General features: G+C 55.8%; 2 protein-coding genes across 3 annotated transcripts; one reads left to right on the top strand and one right to left on the bottom strand.

Moving 5' to 3' along the window:
- Window positions 1-583: 583 nt before the first annotated feature.
- Window positions 584-19,628, top strand: BRSK1 (BR serine/threonine kinase 1). 2 transcript variants are annotated; one of them, XM_056135767.1, is made up of 19 exons: window positions 584-1,085; window positions 2,579-2,673; window positions 2,768-2,853; window positions 4,681-4,821; window positions 9,066-9,182; window positions 9,268-9,301; window positions 9,370-9,438; window positions 11,510-11,656; window positions 12,021-12,052; window positions 12,346-12,516; window positions 12,817-12,914; window positions 13,478-13,637; window positions 13,793-13,853; window positions 14,222-14,588; window positions 14,957-15,005; window positions 15,094-15,217; window positions 16,237-16,435; window positions 18,179-18,268; window positions 18,961-19,628. In XM_056135767.1, the coding sequence occupies exons 1-19, from the start codon at window positions 950-952 to the stop codon at window positions 19,116-19,118; spliced, it is 2,334 nt and encodes a 777-aa protein (XP_055991742.1). In that variant the 5' UTR covers window positions 584-949; the 3' UTR covers window positions 19,119-19,628. The 2 variants fall into 2 exon arrangements, with proteins under 2 accessions (XP_055991742.1, XP_055991743.1); XM_056135768.1 differs by lacking the exon at window positions 584-1,085 and having other exon boundaries at window positions 2,768-2,857.
- A 245-nt stretch (window positions 19,629-19,873) lies between these two features.
- TMEM150B (transmembrane protein 150B) lies at window positions 19,874-25,671 on the bottom strand. Its single transcript, XM_056137223.1, has 6 exons — window positions 25,604-25,671; window positions 25,247-25,306; window positions 25,108-25,175; window positions 24,802-24,929; window positions 21,574-21,757; window positions 19,874-20,082 (listed from the first exon to the last, which is right to left on the bottom strand). The coding sequence occupies exons 1-6, from the start codon at window positions 25,669-25,671 to the stop codon at window positions 19,874-19,876; spliced, it is 717 nt and encodes a 238-aa protein (XP_055993198.1).

The raw sequence follows: 25,671 nt of genomic DNA, 5'->3' as shown, positions 1-25,671 counted from the left end.
CCCTCCATCTCCCCCATTCCTAGTCCCTGCCTCTCCCACATTCTCCACGGGCTCTGCTGTCTCCCCTTCTCTAGGTACTCCCACCACCTTGCCACTGTTCTGTCTCAGCACCTTTGCATCCTTCCTCCCTGGCTGGCTCTGTTCTCCCCATCAGCCGCCCTGGTTTCTGTTTGCTCTCCTTCCTTCTCCCCGCAGGCCTTTTCTTCCCTCAGCTCTCCATGGCGTCTCCCCCTCTCCTGGCTCAGGCTGTCACTGCTCTCTGTGTGGTCATCCTGGTCCCTCCTGTCCCCTGCTTCCACCCCTGCCGCCCTCCGGCGCGGCGCTCCTCTCTCCCTCTGCCAGACCTGATCTCTTTGTGTGTCTGCATCCCTGCATCCCCGCATCCATCCCGCATCCTCCCAGGCCGCCATCCCCCTGGCTCCCAGTCCCGCCCCCTGCCTGCCCCCGCTCCCCAGCCCCCCTCCGAAAGGGTTAACTTTGGGGAAGGGCCCGGAGTCCCCGGATGGTGATGTCAGCGTGCCGGAGAGAAAGGACGAGGTGGCGGGGGGAGGCGGAGAGGAGGAGGAGGCGGAGGAGAGAGGGCGCGTGGGGGGGCGGGGGGGACCTCGGCCTGCAGCGTCCGCCGGCCCGAACCTCAGACCCCCCCCGGCGGGGGGAGGCGCAGGAAGGGGGGGCCGGCCAGGGCCAGGCTGGGGAGGGGGGGGCCGCGCAGCCCCCCTGGGCCAGGCTGACTCCTGGGGCCTGACCCCCCCGGGCCAGCCCCCCCTCCCCCAGCTCCGCGGCCCGCCGACTGGGGGGGGCCCAGCCCAGCCCCCTGGGGACCCCCGGAGAAGTGGGGGGCAGCCGGGGGGGCCGGGACAGAGCGGTCGCCGGCCCCCACCGGAGGGACGGGGCTGCTGGCCGCAGGGGGGGCGGCCGGGGAGCCGGTCGGGCCGGGACTAAGGGCACCATGTCGTCGGGAGCCAAGGAGGGGGGCGGGGGCTCCCCCGCCTATCACCTCCCGCACCCGCACCCGCAGCCACCCCAGCACGCCCAATATGTGGGGCCCTACCGGCTGGAAAAGACGCTGGGCAAAGGGCAGACAGGTGAGCCCGGGAGGGCTGGGGGCGGGGGCGGAGGGCGAAACTCGGGGTCCACAGGGCCGGGGCACAGCCCAGACCCCTGGAGCCCAGAGGAGGGCGTGGGGTGCTGACCGCGGAGAGCGCTCAGAGGCCAGGGCTCCGGGAAACGGTGGGGCTGGGGGGCCGGCGGGGGATGCTGGGGCGCCAGGGAAGGCTGGAGGCCTGGCGGGGGGGGGGGGGGGGTCGGGGGGGGGGGGCGGCGCGGCGCAGCGACTCTTGCTGCAGTGCGGGCCGCAGCCTGGGGCAGGTGCCGGGCCGCGCGCTCCACTCGGCCCCGCTGCGCCCCGGGCCGGGCTGGGCAGGGAGGGCTGGGCAGGGACCCTGGCGCGAGCCCCGGCAGGCAGGGTGGGCTGGGGGCTGTGCCATCGCCCTTCTTCCGCACTGCTCAGTGTGGCATCAAGCCCCGCAGGCACTAAGCCGGGCATCACCAGCTGCCCCATCACCACTGGGTCCCCAGTGGAGCCATAGCCAGCCGGCACCCAACTCCTGCGTGCAGGGCTGGGTGGTCCAGGGTCTGTGTGAGACTGGGAAGGTGAGAGGGTCCCCCCAGCTCCTAGAGCCCCCACTGAGGCTGCTGACCTGAATTCCCGATTAGGAGGAGGGACCATGGCAGGACTCCAGTCTGAGGGGAAGAAGGGCTGGGTTAGGCACCCTTGGGTGGGAGGGAGAAGGGCTGGGGTAGGCACCTCTGGGTCTGAGGGAGGAGGGGCTGGAGGAGCACCCTTGGGTCCGAGGGAGGAGAAGCTGAGGCCTGGACCCTTGGATCTGAGTGAGGAGGGGTTAGGGTCCTGCACCCCTGGACCTGTGGGAGGAAACTAGAGCCTGAAGCCCTGGATCAGAGGGAGGGGGTTTGTGTTTGGACCCTTGGGTCTGAGGGAGGAGGCTGAGAACTGGGTCCCTGGATCTGAGGGAAAAGGGGCCAGGGTCCTGGGTCCCTGGGCCTGAGGGAAAAGGCTAGAAGCTGAACCCTTGGGTCTGAGGAAGGAGGTTGGGGTCTGGACCTGTGGGTCTGAGGAAGGAGGGCTGAGAACTGGACTCCTGGGTCTTTGAGTTTTTGAAACTTGATCCTTGAGTCTATGAATGGGGGGGGGGGGGGGGAGACTGGATTCTTTGACGCGGGACACCACTGGGGTCTGGTGCTGCCCTGAGGAAGACTGAGGACCAGATCCAAGGTCAGGGTGCCGCCAGGGTGCGGGAGAACCAGGAAAAGGGGCACAGGTGAGCCGCAGGGAGTGAAATGCAAGAATTCAAGGAAGGTGGGGTGGGACACTGCAGGAAGAGGCAGCCTGGGGAGTCTGGAGAAACTATGAGGGAAGATGAATCCCAGTGGGTACAGTACAAGCCAGGGAGCAGGGTGAGGCCAAGTGGCTGTGGCAGACCCATGGAGAAGCAGGGGGGATGGCAGGGGGGAGCACTCTGGGGTGCACACTCCACATTGCCAGTCCTATTTCCCCCAGGGCTGGTGAAACTCGGAGTCCACTGCATCACTGGCCAGAAGGTCGCCATCAAGATTGTGAACCGGGAGAAGCTGTCGGAGTCAGTGCTGATGAAGGTGCACTCGGAGGCACTTTGGGGGAGGGGGGCGGGGGAAGGGTTGAGGCCAGCCATGCTGACTCCCCACCCCTCAACCCGACCCGACCCCCCAGGTGGAGCGGGAGATCGCTATCCTGAAGCTCATCGAACACCCACATGTCCTCAAGCTGCACGACGTCTACGAGAACAAGAAATATTTGTAGGTATTTATAGACACCCAGCCCCCTACGGCCCTCGGCAAGCTCCCGGGATGGGACCTTTCTGGAAACACGGGTTCTCCCAGACCAGGGAAGGCTCAACACAAGGCCACTCCAGTATACACACCCACCCTCTGCTAAGGAAGTCTGTGCCGGCAGGGCAGCCGAGAGTGTGACCAAGGCTGTCATCACTTCCCTTACTCCGCTATCCTGCAGGGAACACTTTATGCCACATATCTGAATGCCCTTGACCAGACCCAGTTTGCTCAGAACTCACTAGCTCAGGGATCCCAGGAAAGCTCAGGGTCCAGAGCACTTGCCGTCTCCCAAAACCTCCTCTCGGGAGGGCTCTTTGCTCCAGCAACACAATTCTGGACACCCCAACAAAGGGCCTCCTTAAGCATTCTGAGACTATCTCAAAGTCTGCTACCCCAGCCACCTCCCAGGAAAAATGGGGGTGGGGTCCAGCTGTCCAGGCTCCAGACAAAAGACCTTTGTGTAGATGCTGGTGACCCAAAGCACAGCTGGGCTGGGCATCAGGAGAAGGGACAGTCCTTCCCCCACCACCACGTACTCCCCAGGATGAGCTGACTCCAACACTCATCAGATGCCAGGATGCCAGGATGCCAGAGTGGTCCCCCCCACCCCCCCACCCCACCCCCACACCTGCAGGAAGTCCACCCAGCCCAGAGTGCTCATGGGAATTGTAGTCCTTGGCTGCCCCAGGTGTGAGGCAGGGAAGGGCCTTTGTCTCCTCCATCCTTTCCTCCTTGTCGAAAGCCCAGGGGAGTTTGTGCTTCTTTGAGGAATCTCAACTTTCCAAGAACTCACAGAAATTGGGATTTGTTTCTCAGGAGCTAATGGAAATGAAGACTTGCCATCCCAGAGCCTGATGAGACGGAAGTCTTTAGAACTGATGGCTAATGGGGACTGGAAGTCTCTAGGTTCCCAAGCTTGTGAAGGTTTTCTTAGCCTCTCTGGGGAGAACTGAAGTTATAGTCTTTTACCTCACAAAGGTTGACTGCAATCCGTGCACGATGCAATCATTAGTGCCAAAAGTCGATGAGAATTCAAATAGTTTCATCCCAGACATTTATGGGAATGTGAGGTTGAGCCTTTCAGGGGCTATTAGGTGGGGGGGGGGGGCGTCTTTATTTCCCAGAATTTTAGGAGATTTGGGGTTCCCTGATCATTAGGTACTATGGAGTTGTGCTATTGTCTGAAGCAAATAGGAGTCAAAATGGAACATCTCTTAAGTCGGCAGTCAGATTATGCTGCTGAGGACCAATGGGCACTGAGTGTGGACTTCCTGGAGGCAAAGGAGAGGAAGGGCACCTCCTTCAAGAGACAACAGAAACTACAGCATTTCTCCCAAAGGCTGGAGGGAGTTGGGTCTTCACCTGGCAGAAGTGGAACACACGCTAGTGTCAGGGCAATGCCTCAGAATAGCTGGGATTTCCAACTCTGCGTCCCAGAGACTCATGAGTTTGGGAACTCTGGCTTCTGGAAATTAATTTCCCAAGGGCCTTTGACATATGGGATCTGAAATCCATGTGTTAATGGGGTGGGTTTGCCTCTCAAGGACAAGTATCAGCCAAAATGTGGACCCCTAAAGCTGGCATAGCACCAATGGGAACTGCAGAGTCTTCCTTCCAGGATTCTTGGGAATAGGAGGTTTCACCTCTCGAAGGCTGGGCTTCTCTGGTTCCCTGGGGATAATGGGATGGAAGCCTTGTAAGGGGAGAAGGGGTGGAGATGGTAGAGGGAGACCAAGCTCTCTGGCCCTCCACAAGCCCCTTCCAGCCCTCTGCCCACTCCGTGTCCCCCAGGTACCTGGTTCTGGAGCACGTCTCCGGAGGTGAGTTGTTTGACTACCTGGTGAAGAAGGGCAGGCTGACACCCAAGGAGGCCCGGAAGTTCTTCCGCCAGATCGTGTCGGCGCTGGACTTTTGTCATAGCTATTCCATCTGGTGAGGGGACAGCTTGAGGGGAGGTGGGCGTGAGCCACTGCCCAGAGGGTAGGTCCTTCTTTGCGGACACATGACAGGCAGAGAGAATGCCATACCATTAGCCTTGGTGGAGTGGGGGACAACACCCTGCAGTTGTAATTTCTGGCTTTGTGCTCAGGAGTGACTCCTGCCAGTGCTTGGGAATTCAAGCCAAGGTTGACTACATGCAATGCAAACACCTTAACCCCTTTTCTCTCTCTCTGGCTCTATCTGGACCGTGTTCAGACAAATCATTCACCCCTTGGGAAAGTGGGCTACCACTCACTGGACTAACCTTCTCCATGGAAAACCCCCAGCCCAGCGGCTGCTGTGCTCACCTCTTCATCATAGTACACCCCCATCACTCCCAATCCAGCCCCCCAAGCCTTAAGCCACTCTCCTCCTCTTCCCCCTGACCCTGACTTCACTCACCTGCCTTCAGCCTCCTTGGACTGACCCCCTCTGGATCTTTCCTTTGAATCGCACTCACTATGCTCCCGAGCACCAGGCCTCCTGCACTCAACAGACACAGTCTGGACCCGTGGAACACGTTTCATGCTCCAGTCCACTTCCTGGCAGAGTCCTCCCCTAAGTGTGCTCCTTTAGTTTATCTGCTCATTGGTGAATATCGCCTCCCTTTGGGTGCTTATAAATGCCATGACTACGTGAGCTCTGTGCTTCATCCTCTCAGATGGGTACCTGTGAGTGGGATTGTTGAGGCCAAAGGGATTAGGGTGAGGAAGTACTGCTTACCAGAGTGACTGCACTGCTGCATCCTGCCAGCGAGTCTGTGGGATCCAGCCTTGCGGGTTCCTGTCTCTGCGTGTCCCTGCTTCTTTCTGCCTCTTTTCTGCCTTTTGGATTCTACCAGGCTTGTGCCTCCAGTTCTGATTTGCCGCTCCCTGGTAGTTGATGATGTTGAGCATTTTTTTTCTGTGCTTATTGGCCATTTGGCCATCTTCTTTGGAGAAATGTCTATTCTGATCTTTAGCCCCTGTTTTCCTCAAGTGGTCTTTATGTTATTGAGTTGTATGTGTTCTTGCTTCTGTTGTGGTTTGGTAGTGTGTACGTGTATGTGTGTGTGTGCGTGTGTATGTGTGTGTGTGTGTTTTAGATTTTGGGTCACACCCACTAGTGAGCAGGGCTTACTCCTGGTTCTGTGCTTAGGGATCGCTCCTGGAAGAGGATCAGGGGACCATCTGGGGTGCCAGGGATTGAACCCAGGTCAGCACCTTCCCCACTGTAATAGCTTTTCAGTCTCAGTGGTTTCAGAAACAGAAACTAATTCTCGAAAAGACACCTAAAAACAAGTATTTTATCTAATGTTTGTGTTTCAAGCATTTTTTCCCAGTCTATGATATGTTTTTGCATTTTCATAACCACGTGTTGTGAAAAATGAAAATTTCAATATTGGGGGGATTGGGGTTCTCCCAGGTGCTGCTTGGAGTCCCAGGGACGCTCAGCCCACAGACCTGGGGTCAATGCCAGACCCAAAAAGATAATTTTCTGAGGGTGCAGAGGTGCCAGAGATTATCAAGGCCACCATGGTGGTACTAGGGAGCCTCCAGAGCAGCACCCAACAATGTTTGGGGGACCATGTGGTACTGGGGCTCAAACCAAGGCTGGTCACATGTACGGTCTCTCCGATCCTAAGATTCACATTTGGGTGAACACTAGTTTGTTGTTGTTATTTTTTCCTTTATGCTTCGTGCATTTCTGTCCCGACATCGCATAGCCCAGCTACAGGCCACCATGGTTCTCTGCCGTATTTTCTCTGGAAGTTGTATTGCCTTAGTTGTAGCATTTTGGTCTGGGGCCTGTTTGAAGTTTATTTTTGTAAATGCTGTGAGGTGAGGCTCATTTCAGGGGACACATGAACATCCATGTGAAACTCCAGTCAACCCTCCTGGCATGAGATTGGACATGCAGCATTGATGAGAGTGCATTGAGGTATGCAGTGGCTGCCTTCTCTCAGCCTCATCTGTTTGCCTTCACCTGACGTGAGGAGTAGAGATGGGACTCATGGGGGTGTAAACCAGGTCATACTCCAGGCTGCGTTGTCAGCATCCCCTATTGACTGGAGAGCTTGTCCAAACGCAGCGGGTTAAGAGATGCCCTGCAGGGGGCAGTAGTCAGCATGTTTACACAGCCTGATGACCCAGTTACTGACCACTCCCAGAGAAAAGATAGAATCCTGGCCCTCCTTTTCATTTTTATTTAATTTATTGATTTCTAATTGGTTTTTGGACCACATTGGTGTGTGTGTGTGTGTGTGTGTGGATTTTGGGTTACACCCAATGGTGTTCAGGGTTTACTTATGGTTTTGTGCTCAGGGATCACTCCTGGAGGGGATCAGGGGACCATCTGGGGTGCCAGGGATTGAACCCAGTTTTCCTGTATGCAAAGCCATTTAATTGGGCCTGGCATTGACCCCAGGTCCATGGACTGAGCATCCCTGGAATACCAAGTTAACAACTAGGATAACCTTACCCCCCCCCAAAAAAAATTGGAACTTTCAGTTTTTACAACGTGTGGTTATGAAGGGCTGGAACGATAGCACAGCGGGTGGAGCATTTGCCTTGCATGCAGCCAACCCAGGTTCAATTCCTCCTCCCCTCTCAGAGAGGCTGGCAAGCTACCAAGAGTATCTCGCCCGCACGGCAGAGCCTGGCAAGCTACCCGTTACGTATTCAATATGCCAAAAACAGTAACAACAAGCCTCACAATTTGTTGTGAGACGTTACTGGTGCCCACTCGAGTAAATCAATGAATAACGGGAGGACAGTGCTACAGTGCTACAGTGGCTATAAAAATGCAAAAGCACATTATAGACTGGGAAAAAATGCTTGAAACACAAACATTAGATAAAAGGCATGTTCTTAGGCGTCTTTCCGAGAGTTAGTCTCTGTCCTAAAGCCATTGGGGCTGGAAAGCTGTTACAATGGGGAAAGTGCAAAACACAATTGTGTTTTTGGCAATGCTCCAGGTCACTCCTGGTGGTGCTCAGGGGATCCTAAGTGGTGCCAGTGTCAGCCACTGGCAACACAACTGCATAATCCCTGAGCTCTGTCTCTGGTCCCTGCATGTTAACCCTGAATTTTTTTTTCTTTTTGGGTCACAGCCGGCGTTGCATAGGGGTTACTCCTGGCTCTGCACTCAGGAATTACTCCTGGCGGTGCTAAGGGGACCATATGGGGTGCTGAGAATCGAACCCAGGTCGGCCGCATGCAAGGCAAACACCCTACCCGCTGTGCTATGCTTCCAGCCCCTAACCCAGAAATTTTGAGGCATTGGCCTCACTCCAGAGAGTGAAGGATGGAGACACCAACAGAGAGACCAGTGGCCGGTGTAGGAGGCAATGATTTTATTCTCCTGAGAGTGTAGTGGTGCCAGGGACTAGCAAGGCCAGCGTGGTGGTATACTAGGGGGCCTCCAGAGCAACACCCAAAAATGTTTGGGGAACTGTGTGGTACCAGGGCTCAAATCAAGTGTGGTCATGTATACGGTCTCTCCAGCCCTAAAATTCCCAATTGAGTGAACTCCGGTTCATGGGAATATGTCAGGATTCAAAGAACCAGCTCAAGACTTGCCCTGCTCACCTCCAGATCACTCAGGTCCTTCCAGTTCCGATCTTGGTGGATAAAATCACTCACACATTCTCTGGAGTGACTTCTGAAAGCTTCTGTCTGGATGCTGATTAAGAGGATGTCAGCTGGGATGGCCCATGGGCCTGCCTTGGGTGCTTCTCATTACTTCAGGACATATTTTAATTATCTTCAGTTGTCCTGGAGTAGGGTCATCGTGATCATACAGGGGGAAAGTACTTGCCTTGCATGCGGCAGACCTGGGTTCAATCCCGGGAACCACATATGGTCTCTGAGCCCTACCAGGAGTGATCCCTGAGCACAGAGCCAGGAGGAAATCTTGAGCACTGCCAGGTGTGGCCTGAATACCAAAGGAAAAAAATCAAGGTTCAGGGCCAGAGCAATAATACAGCGGAGAGGGTGCTTGCCTTATACATAGCCAATCCAGATTTGATCCCAAACATATCACAGGGTCCCCAGAGCACTGCCAGGAGTGATCCCTGGACAGAGCCAGGAATCAGCCCTGAGCACTGCCTGGTGTGGCCCAAAAACCCTTAAAAAATCTACAAAAATTAAGGTTCCAATGTCCATGCGGGGCGGTGGGGGGCAGGAGAAGGTTCTGAAGCCCACCTACCTCACCAGCCACAGGGACCTGAAGCCAGAGAACCTCCTCCTGGATGAGAAGAACAACATCCGCATCGCTGACTTCGGCATGGCATCTCTGCAGGTGGGAGACAGCCTGCTGGAGACCAGCTGTGGGTGAGTAGTGCCTGCCTGCGCCCTGCGCGCCCCACAGGCCCTGTCCGGCCCTCACCACGTCTCCTCCCCCCACCCCCCCACGCAGGTCTCCGCACTACGCGTGTCCAGAGGTGATCAAGGTGAGTGAGGAGGAGGCGGGGCGAGCTGTGTGCAGAGCTGATGCCTGACGGGGCTTCCCTCCCTCCAGGGTGAGAAGTACGATGGGCGCAGGGCCGACATGTGGAGCTGTGGAGTCATCCTCTTTGCGCTGCTCGTGGTGAGGCCCGGACGGCGCCCTTGGGCACGGTGGGAGGGTCTGCTGGATGAGAGAAGCAGCCCTGTGTGGCCTCTGGCTATGTGTGGGGTTGACTGTAATGGTGGTGGTGGTGGTAGTGGTGGTGATGGTGTGTGTGTGTATGGTGGTGGAGGGGCCCCACCCTCAGACATTGGCCTATGGGAGGCTGAAAGCATCATGCTAATCCCTTCTTCTGCTCCTAGGCTTGCAGCTGCATTGCTTCTGCCTCTGTCCTTATATGACTTCCTTCTGTGATGTGACTGTGGTGGTGGTGGTGGTGGTGGTGGTGGTGGTGGTAGTGTGTGTGTATGGTGGTGGTGGTGGTGTATGTGTGTATAGTGGTAGTAGTGTGTGTGTGTATAGTGCTGGTGGTGGTGTGTGTATGGTAGTGGTGGTGGGATAGTATGTGTGTATGGTGGTGGTGGTAGTGTGTGTGTGTATTGTGGTGGTGGTGGTAGTGTGTGTGTATGGTGGTGGTGGTGGTGGTAGTGTGTGTGTGGTGCTGGTGGTGGTGGTAGTGGTATTGTCTAAGGTGTGTTCTAGGGTATGGGTGGTGATGGTGTATGGTGGCATATCTAGTGTGTGGTACGTGGTGATAGTGATGGTGTGTGTGATGTCTGTAGTGTGTGGTATGTTTGTAATGTGTGGCAGTGTATGTGGTATGTGTGTAGTGTGGGAATGTACTATAATGGTGGGGTATGTGTGGAGCATGGTCTGTGATGTAGTGGGGTGTCGTGTGGGACATATGTGTATCTTTGTATGTGGAGTGTGGTATGTGTGGTGGTATGTGTCTAGTGTGTAGTATGTGGTGATAGTGGTAGTGTGTGTAGTGTATGTGGTATGTATGTAGCGTGGAGTGTAATATAATAGTGGGGTGCGGAGTATGGTGTGTGGTGGTGTGTGGGGCATGATGTATGATGGTGGGGTGTGTATGGTGGGGTGTGAGATGTGTGGTAGTATGCAGGGTGGGGTTTGTGTGGTGGAGTGTGGGGCGGGGTGTGATGGTGTGTATAGTGGGGTGTGGGGTGGGATGATGATGGGCTATATCTAGTGTGTAGTCTGTGGGGGGTGGTGGTGATGTGGTGTGATGTGTGTGGGGTCATGTAAGGCACTGTCTGGTATCTGCATCTGATCCGGGGAGACCCAGGAAGCGGGTGTTGTTATGTGCTCCCTGTCCAAGACAGGCCCCCGCCCCCTGCCCTCAGACATTGGCCCAGGGGAGGCTGAAAGCCTCGTGCTGATCCCTTCTTGTGCTCCTAGGCTTGCTCTGCCTCTGTCCTTATATGATATCCTTCTGTGATGTGACTGTGTCCTTTTTACTTATTTTTGGGGTTTTGGCCACACCCAATGGTGCTCAGGGATTACTCCTGGCTCTGTGCTCTGGGATCACTCCTGGTAGGGCTCGGAGACCCATACAGGGTGCTGGGGTCGAATGTGGATGGGCCATATGCAAGGCCAGCGGCCTCCCAACTCTAACCCTCTATGTCCCTTCTTCTAAGGAGCACAGGGCCCCGGGTGATGACGAAAGGCTCGGCGCTGGTCGCTGGAGTGCCAGGCTCCATCCCCAGCACTTTGGCAGCAGCTCCCCACTCCCAGCACTGAGGTGGGAGTAACAAGCACCCACTAATGGGTGTGGCCCCAATCCCCCCAGGAAAAGAAGGACCCCCGTTATTGGATTCACAACCCTCCCTAGCAGGTTTGATGGAGTCACAGTGCCAGGACCCTAGTCCCAAATAAGGTCACACTCTGAGGTCCTGGTGGGCATGAATTTGCAGTGTGCCCTGGGGGGAACTTTGGAGAGCAGTGTGTTTAGTAGATTCCCTGGCCCCTGATGGATACTCAACTACCACTCTGGGGAGAAGCCTATTTTTGTAGTCTCCTAAAGAAGTAACACCTGAGCAAACATTATGCGTTCACTTAGGAACGAGGTGGCCTGGGGCAGGGTGGCGATCCAGCCTCAGTTTCCCCATCTGTAAGCGGAGCTAGGGGGTCCCGTGTGCCTGATCCTTCCTGGCTTGCCGTCTCTTTGTGAACTTCCTGTCTCTTCTCCCAGGGGGCCCTGCCCTTTGATGATGACAACCTGCGCCAGCTGCTGGAGAAGGTGAAAAGGGGCGTCTTCCACATGCCCCACTTCATCCCTCCAGACTGCCAGAGCCTACTCAGGGGCATGATTGAAGTGGAACCCGAGAAAAGGCTCAGCGTAAGTTTGGGAAAGCCGGAAGAGGGCCTGGGATAAAAGATAGAAACGCTGTAAAAGCTACCGCTGCAGACTGGGGACCCCTGGGAGTGGATGCTGACGGCATCTGGCTGTGCAGTGGGTGCTGACAGGGGAACCTATGCCGCTGCCACTGCACATGCTGACGTGCTGGGCCTACGGGCAGGGATTGCGAATGTGCAGAAAGGACGCTCAGCCTCCACTAGGGGGCTACGTGCGCCCTCGTACTTGAGTGGGAGATCCGGGCAGTTGGGGACACACCCCCACGTAGCCTCCACCAACTTTCAAGGCACAGCTACTGTATTCACACGCCCTGACTCCTACTTCTCTTTGACCCACCCCGTTACAGCTGGAGCAAATTCAGAAACATCCCTGGTACCTGTGAGTACTGGGAACCCTGGGGATTCTTGGGGGGGGGGGGCCCGTGGGGGCTGGGGGGAGTGACAGCCAAACAGCCAAGGCCTCAAAAGCAGGGAAGCTGGCCAGGGGGTGGGTGGCTGACGCTCCTGGAGAGGAGGGTGTCCTGCACATCCAATGGAGGCAGGACCAGAGGGCTCAGACCTCTGGGTCTGATGGGGGGAAGCTGGGGGTCTGGAGCCCAGAGTCTCTGTGAAGGAGCAGATTAAGTGCAATGCTTAACTGCTCCCCTCTGTGGGGTTTCTGCCTCTCCCCAGGGGCGGGAAGCACGAGCCGGAGCCCTGCTTGGAGCCGGCCCCGGGTCGCCGGGTGGCCATGCGGAGCCTGCCGTCCAATGGAGAGCTGGACCCCGACGTCCTAGAGAGCATGGCCTCGCTCGGCTGCTTCAGAGATCGCGAGCGGCTGCACCGCGAGCTGCGCAGTGAAGAGTAAGTCCCGCTTCGGGGCCCCCAATTTCAGCGCCCAAAGACCTTGTGCTGGGAGCAGTGTCTGCCCGTTTTCAGCCTCCTCCATCCTCCCGTGGGAGAGGCGCTGGGTTAGCGCGCTGTCGCAGATGCTGGGTTAGGCACTGGCACTGTTGAGCAAATGAGGCCGAGCTGTGCGCAGAGGCTCCACAGTGAGCGGAGCTGATCAGAGAGGTGGGCTGGACAGAGCCATAGCAGCTAGCAGGGGGACTGTCCCTCTGGGACCTGACCTCTGACTCCAGCCTTCCCCTTCTCCCGAGATAGGGAAAACCAAGAAAAGATGATATACTACCTGCTTTTGGATCGGAAGGAGCGGTACCCCAGCTGTGAGGACCAAGACCTGCCCCCCCGCAATGATGTCGGTGAGAAGGCTGGGCTCAGACCCTTCTTGAACCTCTTGGTTTCCACTCCCTGACTTGCTCTGGACTTTTATCAAAACCCCTTTCTCGGGGCCAGAGAGATAGTACAGCAGATAGGGCACTTGCCTTGCACATGTAGCAGACCCAAGTAAGAATTCCCGCATCCCATCCCCTGCCCCCCCTCGCATACCATCGGGATTAATACCTGAGTGCAGAGACAGGAGTAGCACTATATCACTGTCCTCCCGTTGTTCATCGATTTGCCCAAGTGGGCCCAGTAATGTCTCCATTGTGAGACAGGAGTAAACCCTGAGTATCTCAGGGTGTGACAAAAAAAAATCCCAAACATTTTTCTTCTCTGTGCCTCAACTTCCTCCAGCAAGATGAGAACTGGTACAACTGGGTGAATCTATATTCTTCTTTGGTGGGGGGGCACCACCAGATACGCTTGGGGGATCATGAGGTGCCGGGAATGAAGCATGCAAGGCCTGTGATCCAGACCTTTGAGTTGTACCCCCAGACCCAGAATCAGTCTTTTTATTGTGTGCAAATTCTGGGCCCCTCAGACCCACCCCGGAAGCGCGTGGACTCCCCCATGCTGAGCCGTCATGGAAAGCGGAGGCCAGAACGCAAGTCCATGGAAGTCTTGAGCATCACGGATGCAGGGGGTGGAGGTTCTCCAGTACCCACACGACGGGCCTTGGAGATGGCCCAGCACAGCCAGAGGTGGGACCCCCCCTCCCTGCCCCTCCAGCAAGGGCCATGTGACTGGACCTGGTCACCTCCGCTCTCTGGGCCAATTTTATGATCAGCATTTTTTTGTACCTCCCTGCCCTTACACTCACCCATCTTTTTCCTTTTCTCATCTTTCCTGGAAGCAGATCCCGCAGTGTCAGCGGAGCCTCGACGGGTTTGTCCTCCAGTCCTCTGAGCAGCCCGAGGGTAAAGACAGGTCCCAGAGGACTGAGGAGGATGGGGGGACAAAGGCAGAGACAGGTCCAAGGCTAAATAGACATGTCCCATGGGATTGGGTTTCCCGGGCATCTGAAGGTTTCACTTATAAATTATAAATTTAACAAAAGCCACCGGAGTGCCATCCAAGTACTAGTACTGGCTTTACAGCCGTGAGCAAAGGAGAAAAAGAGTAAACTGGGGCGGGGCGGGGGGGGGGGGGGGGGGGGGGGAACACACTGAAATAGTTGGACTACAAGTCCCAGCATGCCCCTGGACAAACAGCTACAAGTGTACCTGTGAGGGCTCCTACGCCCCTGGGAATTGTAGTCCCCTCATCCATTGCTTCTCTTCTGCAGAGTCCCGTCTTTTCCTTCTCACCAGAGCCCGGCGCTGGAGATGAGGCTCGGGGGGGCTCTCCGACCTCCAAAACGCAGACACTGCCTTCTCGGGGCCCCAGGGGTGGGGGAGGCGGGGAGCAACCTCCGCCCCCCAGCGCCCGCTCCACACCCCTGCCTGGTCCCCCAGGCTCTCCGCGCTCCTCTGGCGGAACCCCGTTGCACTCTCCTCTGCACACGCCCCGGGCCAGCCCTACTGGGACCCCCGGGACAACACCGCCCCCCAGCCCTGGGGGTGGTGTTGGGGGAGCTGCCTGGAGGAGTCGTCTCAACTCCATCCGCAACAGCTTCCTGGGCTCCCCTCGCTTTCACCGCCGCAAGATGCAGGGTACGGATCTGATTGTGCGCGTGCGTGTGTGTGTGTGTGTGTGTGTGTGTGTGTGTGTGTGTGTGTGTGCAGAATCCTAATTTTGGGAGCAGGGCAGGGCGCTACATCTGGCTCTCCAAGGGCTGCACGTCTGGGTTCCCACATCCAGGATGAAGAGGGGGTTGGAGGCAGATTGAGGAGTTGGGGGGTTCTGACTCTCTTCTCTTTGACACACGGCTGTCAGTCCCCGCCCAAGGGGCGTGGCCAGCCCTAAGAGCCGCCCTTGGAAGAATATTCGGCAGCCTATACTTAGGGGTGTGAATCGTGGGCCAAGGTCTGGTTGGTGTCGCAATGGGGGTGTTTGACCATGTTCTGCCTTCCCCATCCAGTCCCCACCGCAGAAGAGATGTCCAGTTTGACGCCAGAGTCCTCCCCGGAGTGAGTCCAAGATGGGAATGGAAGAGGGGGTCTAGGGGATTCCTTCCCTCTTCCCCTCCTTCAGCTGCTCCCCTTCCTTCCCACTCAGGCTGGCAAAACGCTCCTGGTTTGGAAATTTCATCTCCTTGGACAAAGAAGAACAAATATTCCTCGTGCTCAAGGACAAACCTCTCAGCAGCATCAAAGCGGACATTGTCCATGCCTTTCTGTCGGTGAGGGTCCTAACGGCCCCTGGGGTGCCCACCCTTAGCCCTGGGGTGTTGGCCTCCGGGGAACTTCCTTCTCCACGCAGGGATAGATTTAGGGGCCAAGAGATCATACATCATGGAGGATGCTTGCTTTGTTCATGTCCCACTAAAGTTCAGTCCCTGGCGCTATATTTGTCTTATGCCAGGAGTGATCCCTGAGCACAGATCCAGGAGTAAGCCCTGAGCACAGACAAAAACCAAAACCAAAACAGAAGTCACAGGGTGAGCGTATAAAAGGGTAATATGTCAGGGCCCTGGAAAGGTGAACGGGAGTCTGGGTTCCAGTTCCCCAGATAGTAGTGTCTCCTGAGGATTGATGAATTGCCATTTCCTCACGTCAGGTCTGAGAGAGATGGGGGAAACCACCTGCACGGTGACTATAGCTCACTGCCTGACCCATCACTCTTTGCTCCAAGGCTGAGGAGATGCAGCCCAAGCCCAGATATACTAATGGGCTGTATTTGCAGGCAAGAAATTCCTTCCTTGTGCTTCTAGATAGCACAGCGGGTAGGGCATTTGCCTTGCACATGTCCAACCCGGCTGACCCAAGTTTGATTCCTCCACCCCTCTCCAAGAGCCCGGCAAGCTACCGAGAGTATCTCGCCTGCATGGCCAAAACCTGGCAAGCTCCCCGTGACGTATTCAATATGCCAAACACATTAACAACAAGTCTCACAAGGGAGACATTACTGGGCCCGCTCGAGCAAATCGATGAACAATGGGAGGACAATACTACAGTGCTACAGTGCTTTTGGAGGCTGGGCCTGAGTCCTGCTGTAGGACTCTTGTTTTGTTGTGATTAGGACAGTTAAACTACAGATCCCAGGAGGCAGTGGAACCTAGGCAGGGTGGGCTAGGGTCCTAGCATCTGTTCCACAGTAGCCAATGAGACTCGTAGTCTTTGGGTAGAGACGAGTGTACCCTTGCTGCCCACTCCTGGAAATCCTCCCAACTGTGTGTCTCACGCCTCCCTGCCCCTCCAGATCCCCAGCCTGAGTCACAGTGTGCTGTCACAGACCAGCTTCAGGGCCGAGTACAAGGCCAGTGGTGGCCCCTCCGTCTTCCAGAAGCCTGTCCGCTTCCAGGTGGACATCAGCTCCTCTGAAGGCCCAGAACCATCCCCACGACGGGATGGGGGCAGCGGCAGTGGCATCTACTCTGTCACCTTCACACTCATCTCCGGTGAGTCTCTCAGCCAGGCTCTCCCTGCCTGGTGCCAAGATGGGAAGGCAGCTAGGAAGGCAGTAATTGAGAGAGTGCTGTAGCCCCTCCTCACTCAGACCCCCACATTATCTCCTGCCTCTTGCCAACTCCTCCTGATGCTCCATGCAGCAGCTGAGTGTCTCCTAACAGTGGGGCCTGTTCTGAGAAACGCATCATCAGGCAGTTTTGTGACCCTGTGTCCATCATTCAGCAGGACAAGTTAAAGAGCATCCTGCAGACCCACCTGTATATCAGAGCCTGATAGGGCTCCCTTGTCAGTGGGCCTCCTTCTGTGCTGGATGTTGTTGAACCACACCTGGTAGTGCTCAGGGAATACTTAGTGCTCGGAGTCCCAGATGCGGTCCCAGGGATCAGATCAGGATCGGCTATATGCAAGGCAAGCGCCCTATACTATCCTTCCCACCTATTAGTGAACCAAAAATTATTTATTTTGTTAGTATTCCAGCACGACAGAACAAAAAGTTTTCCCCAGTAACTTTGAGATGTAAAAATCTCCCATTTTATGTTGCTGGAGAGACAGTACAGTGGGTGAGGCAGCTGCTTGGCACTCAGCCAACCCGGGTTGAATCCATGGCACCCCATATTGTACCCTGAGTCCTGTCAGAAGTGATCCTTGACCACAGAGCCAAGAGTAACCCCTGAGCGCTGCCAAGTGTAGCCCAAAAAACATTGCAAAACAAGTCTCCCGTTTTGCAGGAGAGGCAGCTGGTTCCTAGAGCCACAACTTACAGCAAACTGTGATGAACCCAGCCTTAGCTGGGCCCCCTGATCTCACTGTGCTGAGTACTTCCATCCACGTTTTTGTTTTTATTTGGGGTGCTTGGGATTTAACCGTGGTTGGCTGTGTGTAAGGCAGTATTGTACCTGCTGTACTTCCTCTCCAGTTTGCCGCCATCATTCTACTTTCACCTGGTGCTATACTCAGCCTCATGGCTGCCCCAGAGCAGACATCACTAGTCAATCACAGCACTTCTGCTGAGCTCAGCTGCCTCAAAATCTTTAATTCTAGACAGCTACAACCAATTGAGAGTCATCTATGAGATGAAGACCTCAGAAATGCCTCAGTTTTCCCTCATCTCCCAAGTTCTGAGAAAGAAAGTTTGGCTAAAAGGGATATTTCTGGGGTTGGAGCAATAGCACAGCATGTAGGGCATTTGCCTTGCACACGGCCGACCCAGGTTCGATTCCCAGCATCCCATATGGTCCCCCGAGCACAGCCAGGAGTAATTCCTCAGTGCAGAGCCAGGAGTAACCCCTGTGCATCCTGGGTGTGACCCAAAAAGCAAAAAAAAAAAGGGGGGGAGGGATATTTCTGTTTTCTGTCCCTGCAACCATCTTTAAGCAGTGAGCACTGAGCTTTCTGAGATGTTCTAAACCCAATGCCCATGAAAAACCAATGCCCTCTTTGTCTCCTCACTTCCAAATGTCGTTAGAGGAAGCATTCACAAATTCTAGGACCCCCCCCACCATCATTTATTTTTCTTAATTTTTTCTGTTTGTGGGCTCACATAGAAACTAACCAGCCACAGAATCTGTTTCAGCAGATTATTTATAACCATTTATATGAAACTGTTGTTACCTTAAGTAGAACCTGTCCCACTGGGAACCATGGATATAGATATATGCCGGGTCACAGCGGGGATCCCGGCCCCTGTGGGCCAAGGGACCCCCACCAGCTGGCCACCTCCCTGCTCCTTCCAGGCCCCAGCCGGCGGTTCAAGCGCGTGGTGGAGACAATCCAGGCCCAACTGCTGAGCACACACGACCAGCCCTCTGTGCAGGCCCTGGCAGGTGGGAGACATGGACTGGGTGGAGGGGGCATTAGGTCCCCTCATTGTCACACTGAGACCCTCAGTAGTATGAACAAAGTGGGGCCTGGGAACCTCCAGAGGCCTAACAGGACAGAAGTCCCTGCCCACAGAAGTTGTGGGACTGTGTCTGGTCTGACCAAGCAGGCCAGGCCAGGGTGGTGAGGGGCACATGATTGAACCCCCATAGACCCCCAGGTGACATCTGTAGTGTCTGTGGCAAGTGGGGTGGCCTCAAAGGTGGCGCCTGCTGGTCAAGTTTCCCAGCCCTGAGCACCAGGAAGTGAGGAGCCCCCAGAGGGTGCACCCTCAGAGATGCTGGGCTACCAATTGCCCCCAGGCTTCTGCCGCTCCGCTGATGAAGGGTTCTGGCACTAGGGGACACATCTATTGCCAGGAAGGGGACAACCTGACTGATGGCCTCCAGAATCAGGGACTCTTGGGGCTGGACCCACTGACCACTGGAGAGCCCCTGTGGGAACAGCATCACGTGTGGCCCTCTTCCTGGGAAGGCCCTGCCTCTGGCCCTGGGGAGGGAGAGGTGGGGCTCCAGTGTGTGGCTCAGCCCAGGAGGGGAGTCCCTGACAGTCACTCGGGCACTGGCCCCCACCAGAATGTTCTCCAAGCCAGGGTGGGTGGAGGGGGACTGAATCCACACTGCTTCCTCCCTGCCAGACGAGAAGAATGGGGTGCAGACCCGGCCTACGGGTACCCCACCCCGAAGCCTGCAGCCCCCACCTGGCCGTCCAGACCCAGAGCTGACCAGCTCTCCTCGCCGAGGCCCCCCCAAGGACAAGAAGCTCCTGGCCACCAATGGGACCCCTTTGCCCTGACCCCAGGGGGCCAGGGAAGGAGGGGAGCCCCCACCCCCCTTCCCTGCCCCCCAACTGTGAATCTGTAAATAGGGCCCAAGGAATAGGTGGGGTGGGGGGTAGACACAAAATCCCAGCCTTGCCTTGCAGGGTTGGGTCTCTGGGGGTGCCCATGGGGTGGTTCTAGGGTGACTGGGGGCGGGGAACTGTTTCTATTTTATTTATTGATTAATTTATTATTTTATTTATTGATCAGTCTCTGCGGGGTAGGGTGGGGGAGGGACGGGGCTGGTCGGGGTGGCTTAGCAGATCCGACGGACAGGGCCATGTGGCCCTGTGTCATCCCAAACCCCTTCTTGGACCATCCTGGTCCTTCCTGACCCCACCCTACGCCCTTCTGTACGGATTTGCTCTCCGGAAGGAATTCTGGTTTCGCGTGATTCTGCCTGCGTCCGTGTCTCTGATTCCGTCGGCGGCAAAAAAAAAAAAAAACACAAAAAACGGATAATAATAAATAGCCTTGATCAGGGACAGCTGGCTGGCCTGAGCCTCGCTTCCTGGGTGCTCTGGCTGGAGGGGCCACAGCCGCCGCCCCACGGCTTGGGGTTCCAGGCGGGGAGCAGACCCGTGGCGCGTCCTTGATGCTCCTCCTGAGGAGCCGCTCCCAGAGGAGTCGCTTCCTCCCGCCGGTCCCTTGGGACGCTGTTTCCTTCTGGAATGCCGCTCCCTCACTCCTCGGGCACTGGTCCTTCCGGGATGGAGAAGCCAAGGCCTGCTCAGAGCGCCTGGGACTGCTGCAGCTGCAGGGAGCCAGCGGGGACGGGCGGGGAGCTGCTGAGGGGAGCAGACTTCAGCTGCAGGGTGCAGTTGGACAGGCAAGAGAAGTCCACAGCCAGAAGGCCGAAGAGCAGGAAGAGGATCATGGCCACGGTCCACTCGCAGTAAGCGGCCACCGAGCGCAGACCCTGGATGTGCAGGACCACCACTGGTGCTGCGTCAAGGACCGCAGCGGCTCACTCCAGTCTCCTAGCTCCGCCCCGCCCCTCCCGGATCAGCCCCGCCCATATTGTTTCCGCCCCGCCCCCGGCTCAGCCCCTCCCATATCGTTCCTGCCTGAGTCCTGTCCATCTCCTTTCCGACCCACTCCTTGTCTCCGCTCCTTCCCTCCCGGCTCAGCCCCGCCCCCTCCTCTGCATTCATCCACGTGTCCCCGGAGGTTATCTACCCAGACAGGCACTCCCTGACTCCCACAGACACCCCCCCCATACTTCTTCTAGCTAGATCACCGCCACTACCACTTTGACTTTCAAATATGCCCCCAACCCCAACCCCCAGTAGACAGCTACAGACTCTGCAGCTTTCATGGAACCCCGTGGACCCGCCTCTCGCTGGACACACTCTCCCAACAATCCCCAAGGGCATCTTATCTTGCCCCTAAAAAAGATTCCTCCTCCTAGTCACCCAATACCATCAATCCCATCATGTCCCAGCAGAGCCTGGGGCAGTTCTGCCTCCTGCCTTGTCCCCATGAGAGCTGGTCACCTCATACCTGTCCAGGGAGCCCAGTCTCTGGCATCCTAACACCTTTCTTTGACCATCAGTCCCCAAGTTCCCACCTTATACAGGATCCACCCATTCCCCATCCTAGGCTTTCTCCCTCCCACCTCCCCACCCCACCCCTGCCCATGCTTCTAACCCAGTCTAACTCTCCCCTCCAGTCTCCATTCCCAGTAGATGGGATGTGGTTTAGAGGGCTTACAGGGTTTTCAGGAGACTCAATCCCTGTCCACCAGAAACAGGGGTGAGGCCCAGAATAGGCCCTACCCCTTTTCCCCAGGTGAAAGCAGAGCCTGGCGCTGTCCATAAATGCTGAACCAGCCCTTCCAGTCCTGTCCCAAATCTCCTCCTCCCCAGGCTCCAGGCCCTCAGCAGGCCCCAGCCCTTATCCACTCAGGCTTGGGGCTATACAGGAATGAGGTCCTGACCTGAGGGTCAGACCGGATGCTTCCATAGCTGGTCTTGCAGGAGGCTGGGCTGAGATACCCTCCCTCCGTGCCTGGAGGTTGCTTCCCAGCTCCCTTCTCTCTAGCCTGGCCCAGCCCCAAGGGCTTCCCACAGCAACCTCCCCCTACACAAGGAAATACAGCTCAGGGTGGTATGAATTACCCCAAGACGTGTCCATGGGACTGCTGACTGGACAGACCCACCACCTAGGTCCAGCAGGAGACCAGCCTGTCTCCCCATCTGCTGCCCCATGGCTGTGTCCCTCAGATCATTCTCCCAAGAGTGGTCACTGGCCTCCTGAGCTGCTTCCCCTTGTCACTTGACAGCTTTATCACACTTAAACCCTCACACCTTGGGGGAACCAGGACCCAAGTTTAAAAGGGGAGGAAATGAAGGGAAACCCTCTAAGTGGCTCTCCTGGACTACAAGGCGCTAACTTGGGGAAAACTGAGGCCCAACCAAAGAAGGATACTGGCCACTGAGAGCACAGAGCAGATGCTGCAGAGGCCCAGACGCAGGGGACCAAGCCAGGGTGCGCCCGGCTGGGCTGCCATCTTCAGTCCCCGGAGAAAACCAAGCTGGAGCCAGAAGTAGAAGGCACCCACAAAGAATGCCAGGAAGGCCCCCGTCAGGTGTGTTGCCAGTTGGTGCTGATGCTGTGGGCAGAGGGACACTAAGAACACAGATGGGAGCACCACCCATAACCCAACCATCCACTATGCCCCCCTCAGGACCCATTTCTCCAAGCTCTTGCCAGCATCACAGTTGGGGGAGGGGGGCACAGGCATTGAAATCTGCAGTGCCTCCAGCAGCAAAAATTATATGGGGTGAAGTTGCTGACCTTGGAGCTGGAATGATAGTACAGCCAGTAGGGCATTTGCCTTGCACATGGTCTACCCAGGCTCAATCCCCGGCATCCCATATAGTCCCCCGTGCACTCCCAGGAGTAACCCCTGAGCATTGCCAGGTGTAACCGAAAAAGCCAAAAAAAAAAAAATGAAGGTGCTGGCCTTGCCTGCAGCCAATCCATTTGATCCCTGACACACCGCATAGTGACCCCTGAGCACAGAGCAGAGCCAAGAGCAGAGAAGCCCTCTGTGGAGTACCACCAGGTGTAGGGAACACCCCAAACAGTGCCAGGCACAGGGCAAATGCCATCTGCTTGAGTGGGCTCCCAACAGGCTTCCGCACAGCCCAAGTGTCCATGAGAGGGAAACCAGTGAGGGCAGTGACCAGAGATGCAAACTCATAGGACAGCTATGTATGATCTCACCTAAGGAGTCTCAGTACATCTCCCTGTGACAGAGGAGATGGTCTACTGTCTCTCAATAGATTAAGAGCCTCCCAAGATTATTGTCACCCTTGGTAGAAATCAGTTCTTGGGGGGTAGGGGCTGGGGAGGCCACACCCAGCAGGACTCAGGGGCTATTACAGTCTCTGTGCTCAGGAGTGACCCCCAGATGTGCTCAGGGGACCCTGTGTGGTGCTGGGGACTCAAACTGGGCTAAGTGGGATGCAGGCAAATGCCTTAACCCTCAAACTATCCCTCTGGCCCTGAAATTAGTTCTTAGAAAGAAAAACTTGACTTTTAAGGGGAGAGTTTTGGAACCATCGCTGTCAGTGTTCAGAATTCTACTCCTGGCTTTGTGCTCAGGAATCACTTGGGGTTGACCATGTACAGAGCAAGTGCCTTCACCTCTGTACTTTCTCCCCAGCCCCCAGAGAGGAAATTCTTTTGTGTGTGTTAGCGGTTGGGCCGCTCCTGGTGGAGCTCCAGGCCATGTGGTGCCAGGGATTCGACTCAGGCCTCACACATGGAAGGGTGGTGCTCTGCCACCTAAGCCACACCCCGGTCCCCAGGAGGGAAACAGTTTAGACTTACGATAACTCATGGCTTAAAGATCCATAGTACACAGTATGTAGAAATATTAAAAGATTCAAATTCCCACTAGAGGGAGGGCTGATTATAGGAAGTATCTGGAAAGTTTCCAGGAGAAGCAAAATAACAATTTCTGAAGGAAAGTTGAAGATCAGAGGAAAATGACTGAATGACCAAAGGTGGTGAGAAATTTTCACTGGCAAGCTGGAAACACTTCCTTGTCTACCTGAACACCCTTCCCAGCCTCCACTCCACCAACAGCACAAGATTAGAATTGGACATCACAGAAAATAAAATAACTTTAAAAATCAATCAGTAGGATTTCTACCTTTGGTTCATTCATTTCTCCTATAAATATCTACTGATCTTCCTGGTTAAGAATCTATATTGTGGGGGCTGGAGCAATAGCACAGCAGGTAGGGCATTTGCCTTGCATGGGACCAACTCTGGTTCAATTCCCAGCATCCCATATAGTCCCCCGAGCACCGCCAGGAATGATTCCTGAATGCATGAGCCAGGAATAACCCCTCTGCATCACTGGTGTGACCCAAAAAAGAAAAAAAAGAATCTGTACTGTGGGTTGGACATGGCACTTGCCTTGGTTCTATCCCTGGCCACACACAAACAATGTGATTATAGGATTGGGAATTCGACTCAGGGGTTCCCCAAGACTCAGGGGGTGTTGCTCACACCTCCATAAACAACTATACCACACACACACACACACAAAAGGTGGAATGTAGGGGCCTGAAGTGATACTAAAGGAGGTATCACTTGCCTTGTGCATGACCAACCTGGATTAGATCCGTGGCATCCTATGTGGTTCCCCAAGCACTGCCAGGAGTGATCCCTAAGTACAGAGCCAGGAGTAACCCCTGAACACTACCAGATGCCCCCCCCCAAAAATATATATATATGGAGAAGTGTTGTCTTTGTATCTGGTTTATTTCTGACCACCACAAAACAGACGATTTTTTTTTAAAGGGCCAGAGTGGAGAGACAATCCAGCGGCCAGGGCACTCACGCAGCCAGCCCAGGTTTAATCCCCAGCACCCCATATGGCTCCATCATCCTAAACCCACCAGGAGTGATTCCTGAGCACAGTGTCCAGTAATAAGTCCTAGCACTCAGGGTGTGCTCCTTACCCGAATTTAGAAGGAAAAAAAAAACTTGCTAAAAAAAGGTCCAAAGAAATAGTACAGCAGGCACTTGTTTTCCACAGAGTCAACCTGGCTTTGCTATACACGGCAGAAGGATATTCCAAGGCCCTCCAGGAGGACCAACATAATGTCCTCCAAGGCCTGCCTGAAGTGATTCCTGAGCTAGAGCCAGGAGTAAGCCCTGAGCATGGCCTGGTGTGACCAAAAGCCAAGAAAGAAAAAAGACCAGAGAGATAGTGCTGTGGGTAAGATATTTCATATGGCCCCCAAGCCTGGCCATGACTGACCTCTGAGAGTAGAGCCAGGAGTAAGCCCTGACCACTGCCAGGTGTGGCCCCCAAACAAGCAAAAATTGAATTTGGCTTATTAGGATGGATCTGTGCAAAATCTGATCTTTGCCCACAGAACCGAGGTGGAAGCAAATATTAAATGAGTAACTCAGCAGTTGCATCATGAAAAGGGCTTCGGAAGGGGTGGCAGTACATTTCCCCCACCTCCTAAAGATTCCAAAGAGCCCTCCCTCAGCCGAGCGAGCCTCCAGTGAAATTCACGTCCCCGGAAGGTTGTGCGGGACGAGCCTGCCAAGCTAGGAGCTTCGGGCCCCGAGGGTTGCTGGGAGTTGTAGTTCCAGCCTCCCTGGGCCGGCCCCACCCGGTCTCACCTGGAAATTGCCGACGATGGAAGTGCCCAGGGCGCAGAGAAGCCCGCTGCACAGGATCACCTGGTTAGACCGCTTCTTGAGCCCCCAGTCCTGAAGCTGGTAGTAACGGAGAATGCAGATACTGGCGCCTGCAAGACAGGGCAGTGGGACTGGAGACCCCAGGCTGGGTGGGGTTCCAGGTGAGGAGAGTGGTGGGGAAGAAAGGACTGGGATCCGTGGTGAGGGTCAGTCCGGGGAGGGTAGGAGTGGCGGGGGTCTGATCTCTGGGTCTGACGCGGGAGCAGCCTCACGGAGGCAGGTACGTACCCATGGCAGCTCCTATGTTGAGCACCTGGCTAAAGACACAGCTCTGCGGCGGATCGGCTCCACAGACGCTGGGACAGAGACAGGCTTCAGGGGCGTTCCCAGCCAGGACCCTTCCTGCCTCCCACCGCACCACTGCTACCTGATATAGGGGAATGTCTGGGAGATGTTCACAGCCTTGTTGGCCACAGCCATGCCGAAGCTGCAGAGGACAGAGTTGTGAGTGAGGCTTTGTCACCCAGGACCTGAACTTCCATCCCTCCACCAGACTCCTCACAGCAATCCTGGAGACCAGTCACCTAGCCTCCTTCATCAGATCCTGGAGTCCCCCAACTTCCTCCCTCACACCCAGGGGTCCAGAACCCCAGCCTTCTCTTTCAGATCATGAGGTCCAGACTCCCGACCTACTCCTTCAGATCCTAGAGTCCAGAGCCCTCAGTCCCCTCCATCAGACAGGCATCCAGACCCCCACAGCATCCATCCTGCCTCTGACACTCACACAATCCATACGCCCACTGTAGACCAGACAGCCAGGAGAACAGGCAGCAGGAACAGGTAGCCGTTCAT

The sequence above is a fragment of the Sorex fumeus genome, unplaced genomic scaffold (genome assembly GCF_029834395.1).
Source record: "Sorex fumeus unplaced genomic scaffold, SorFum_2.1 ptg000122l, whole genome shotgun sequence".
In the NCBI taxonomy this organism is placed as follows: domain Eukaryota; kingdom Metazoa; phylum Chordata; class Mammalia; order Eulipotyphla; family Soricidae; genus Sorex; species Sorex fumeus.
Note: the sequence above shows the minus strand (reverse complement) of the source record. Positions and strands in the feature narration are given on the sequence as shown.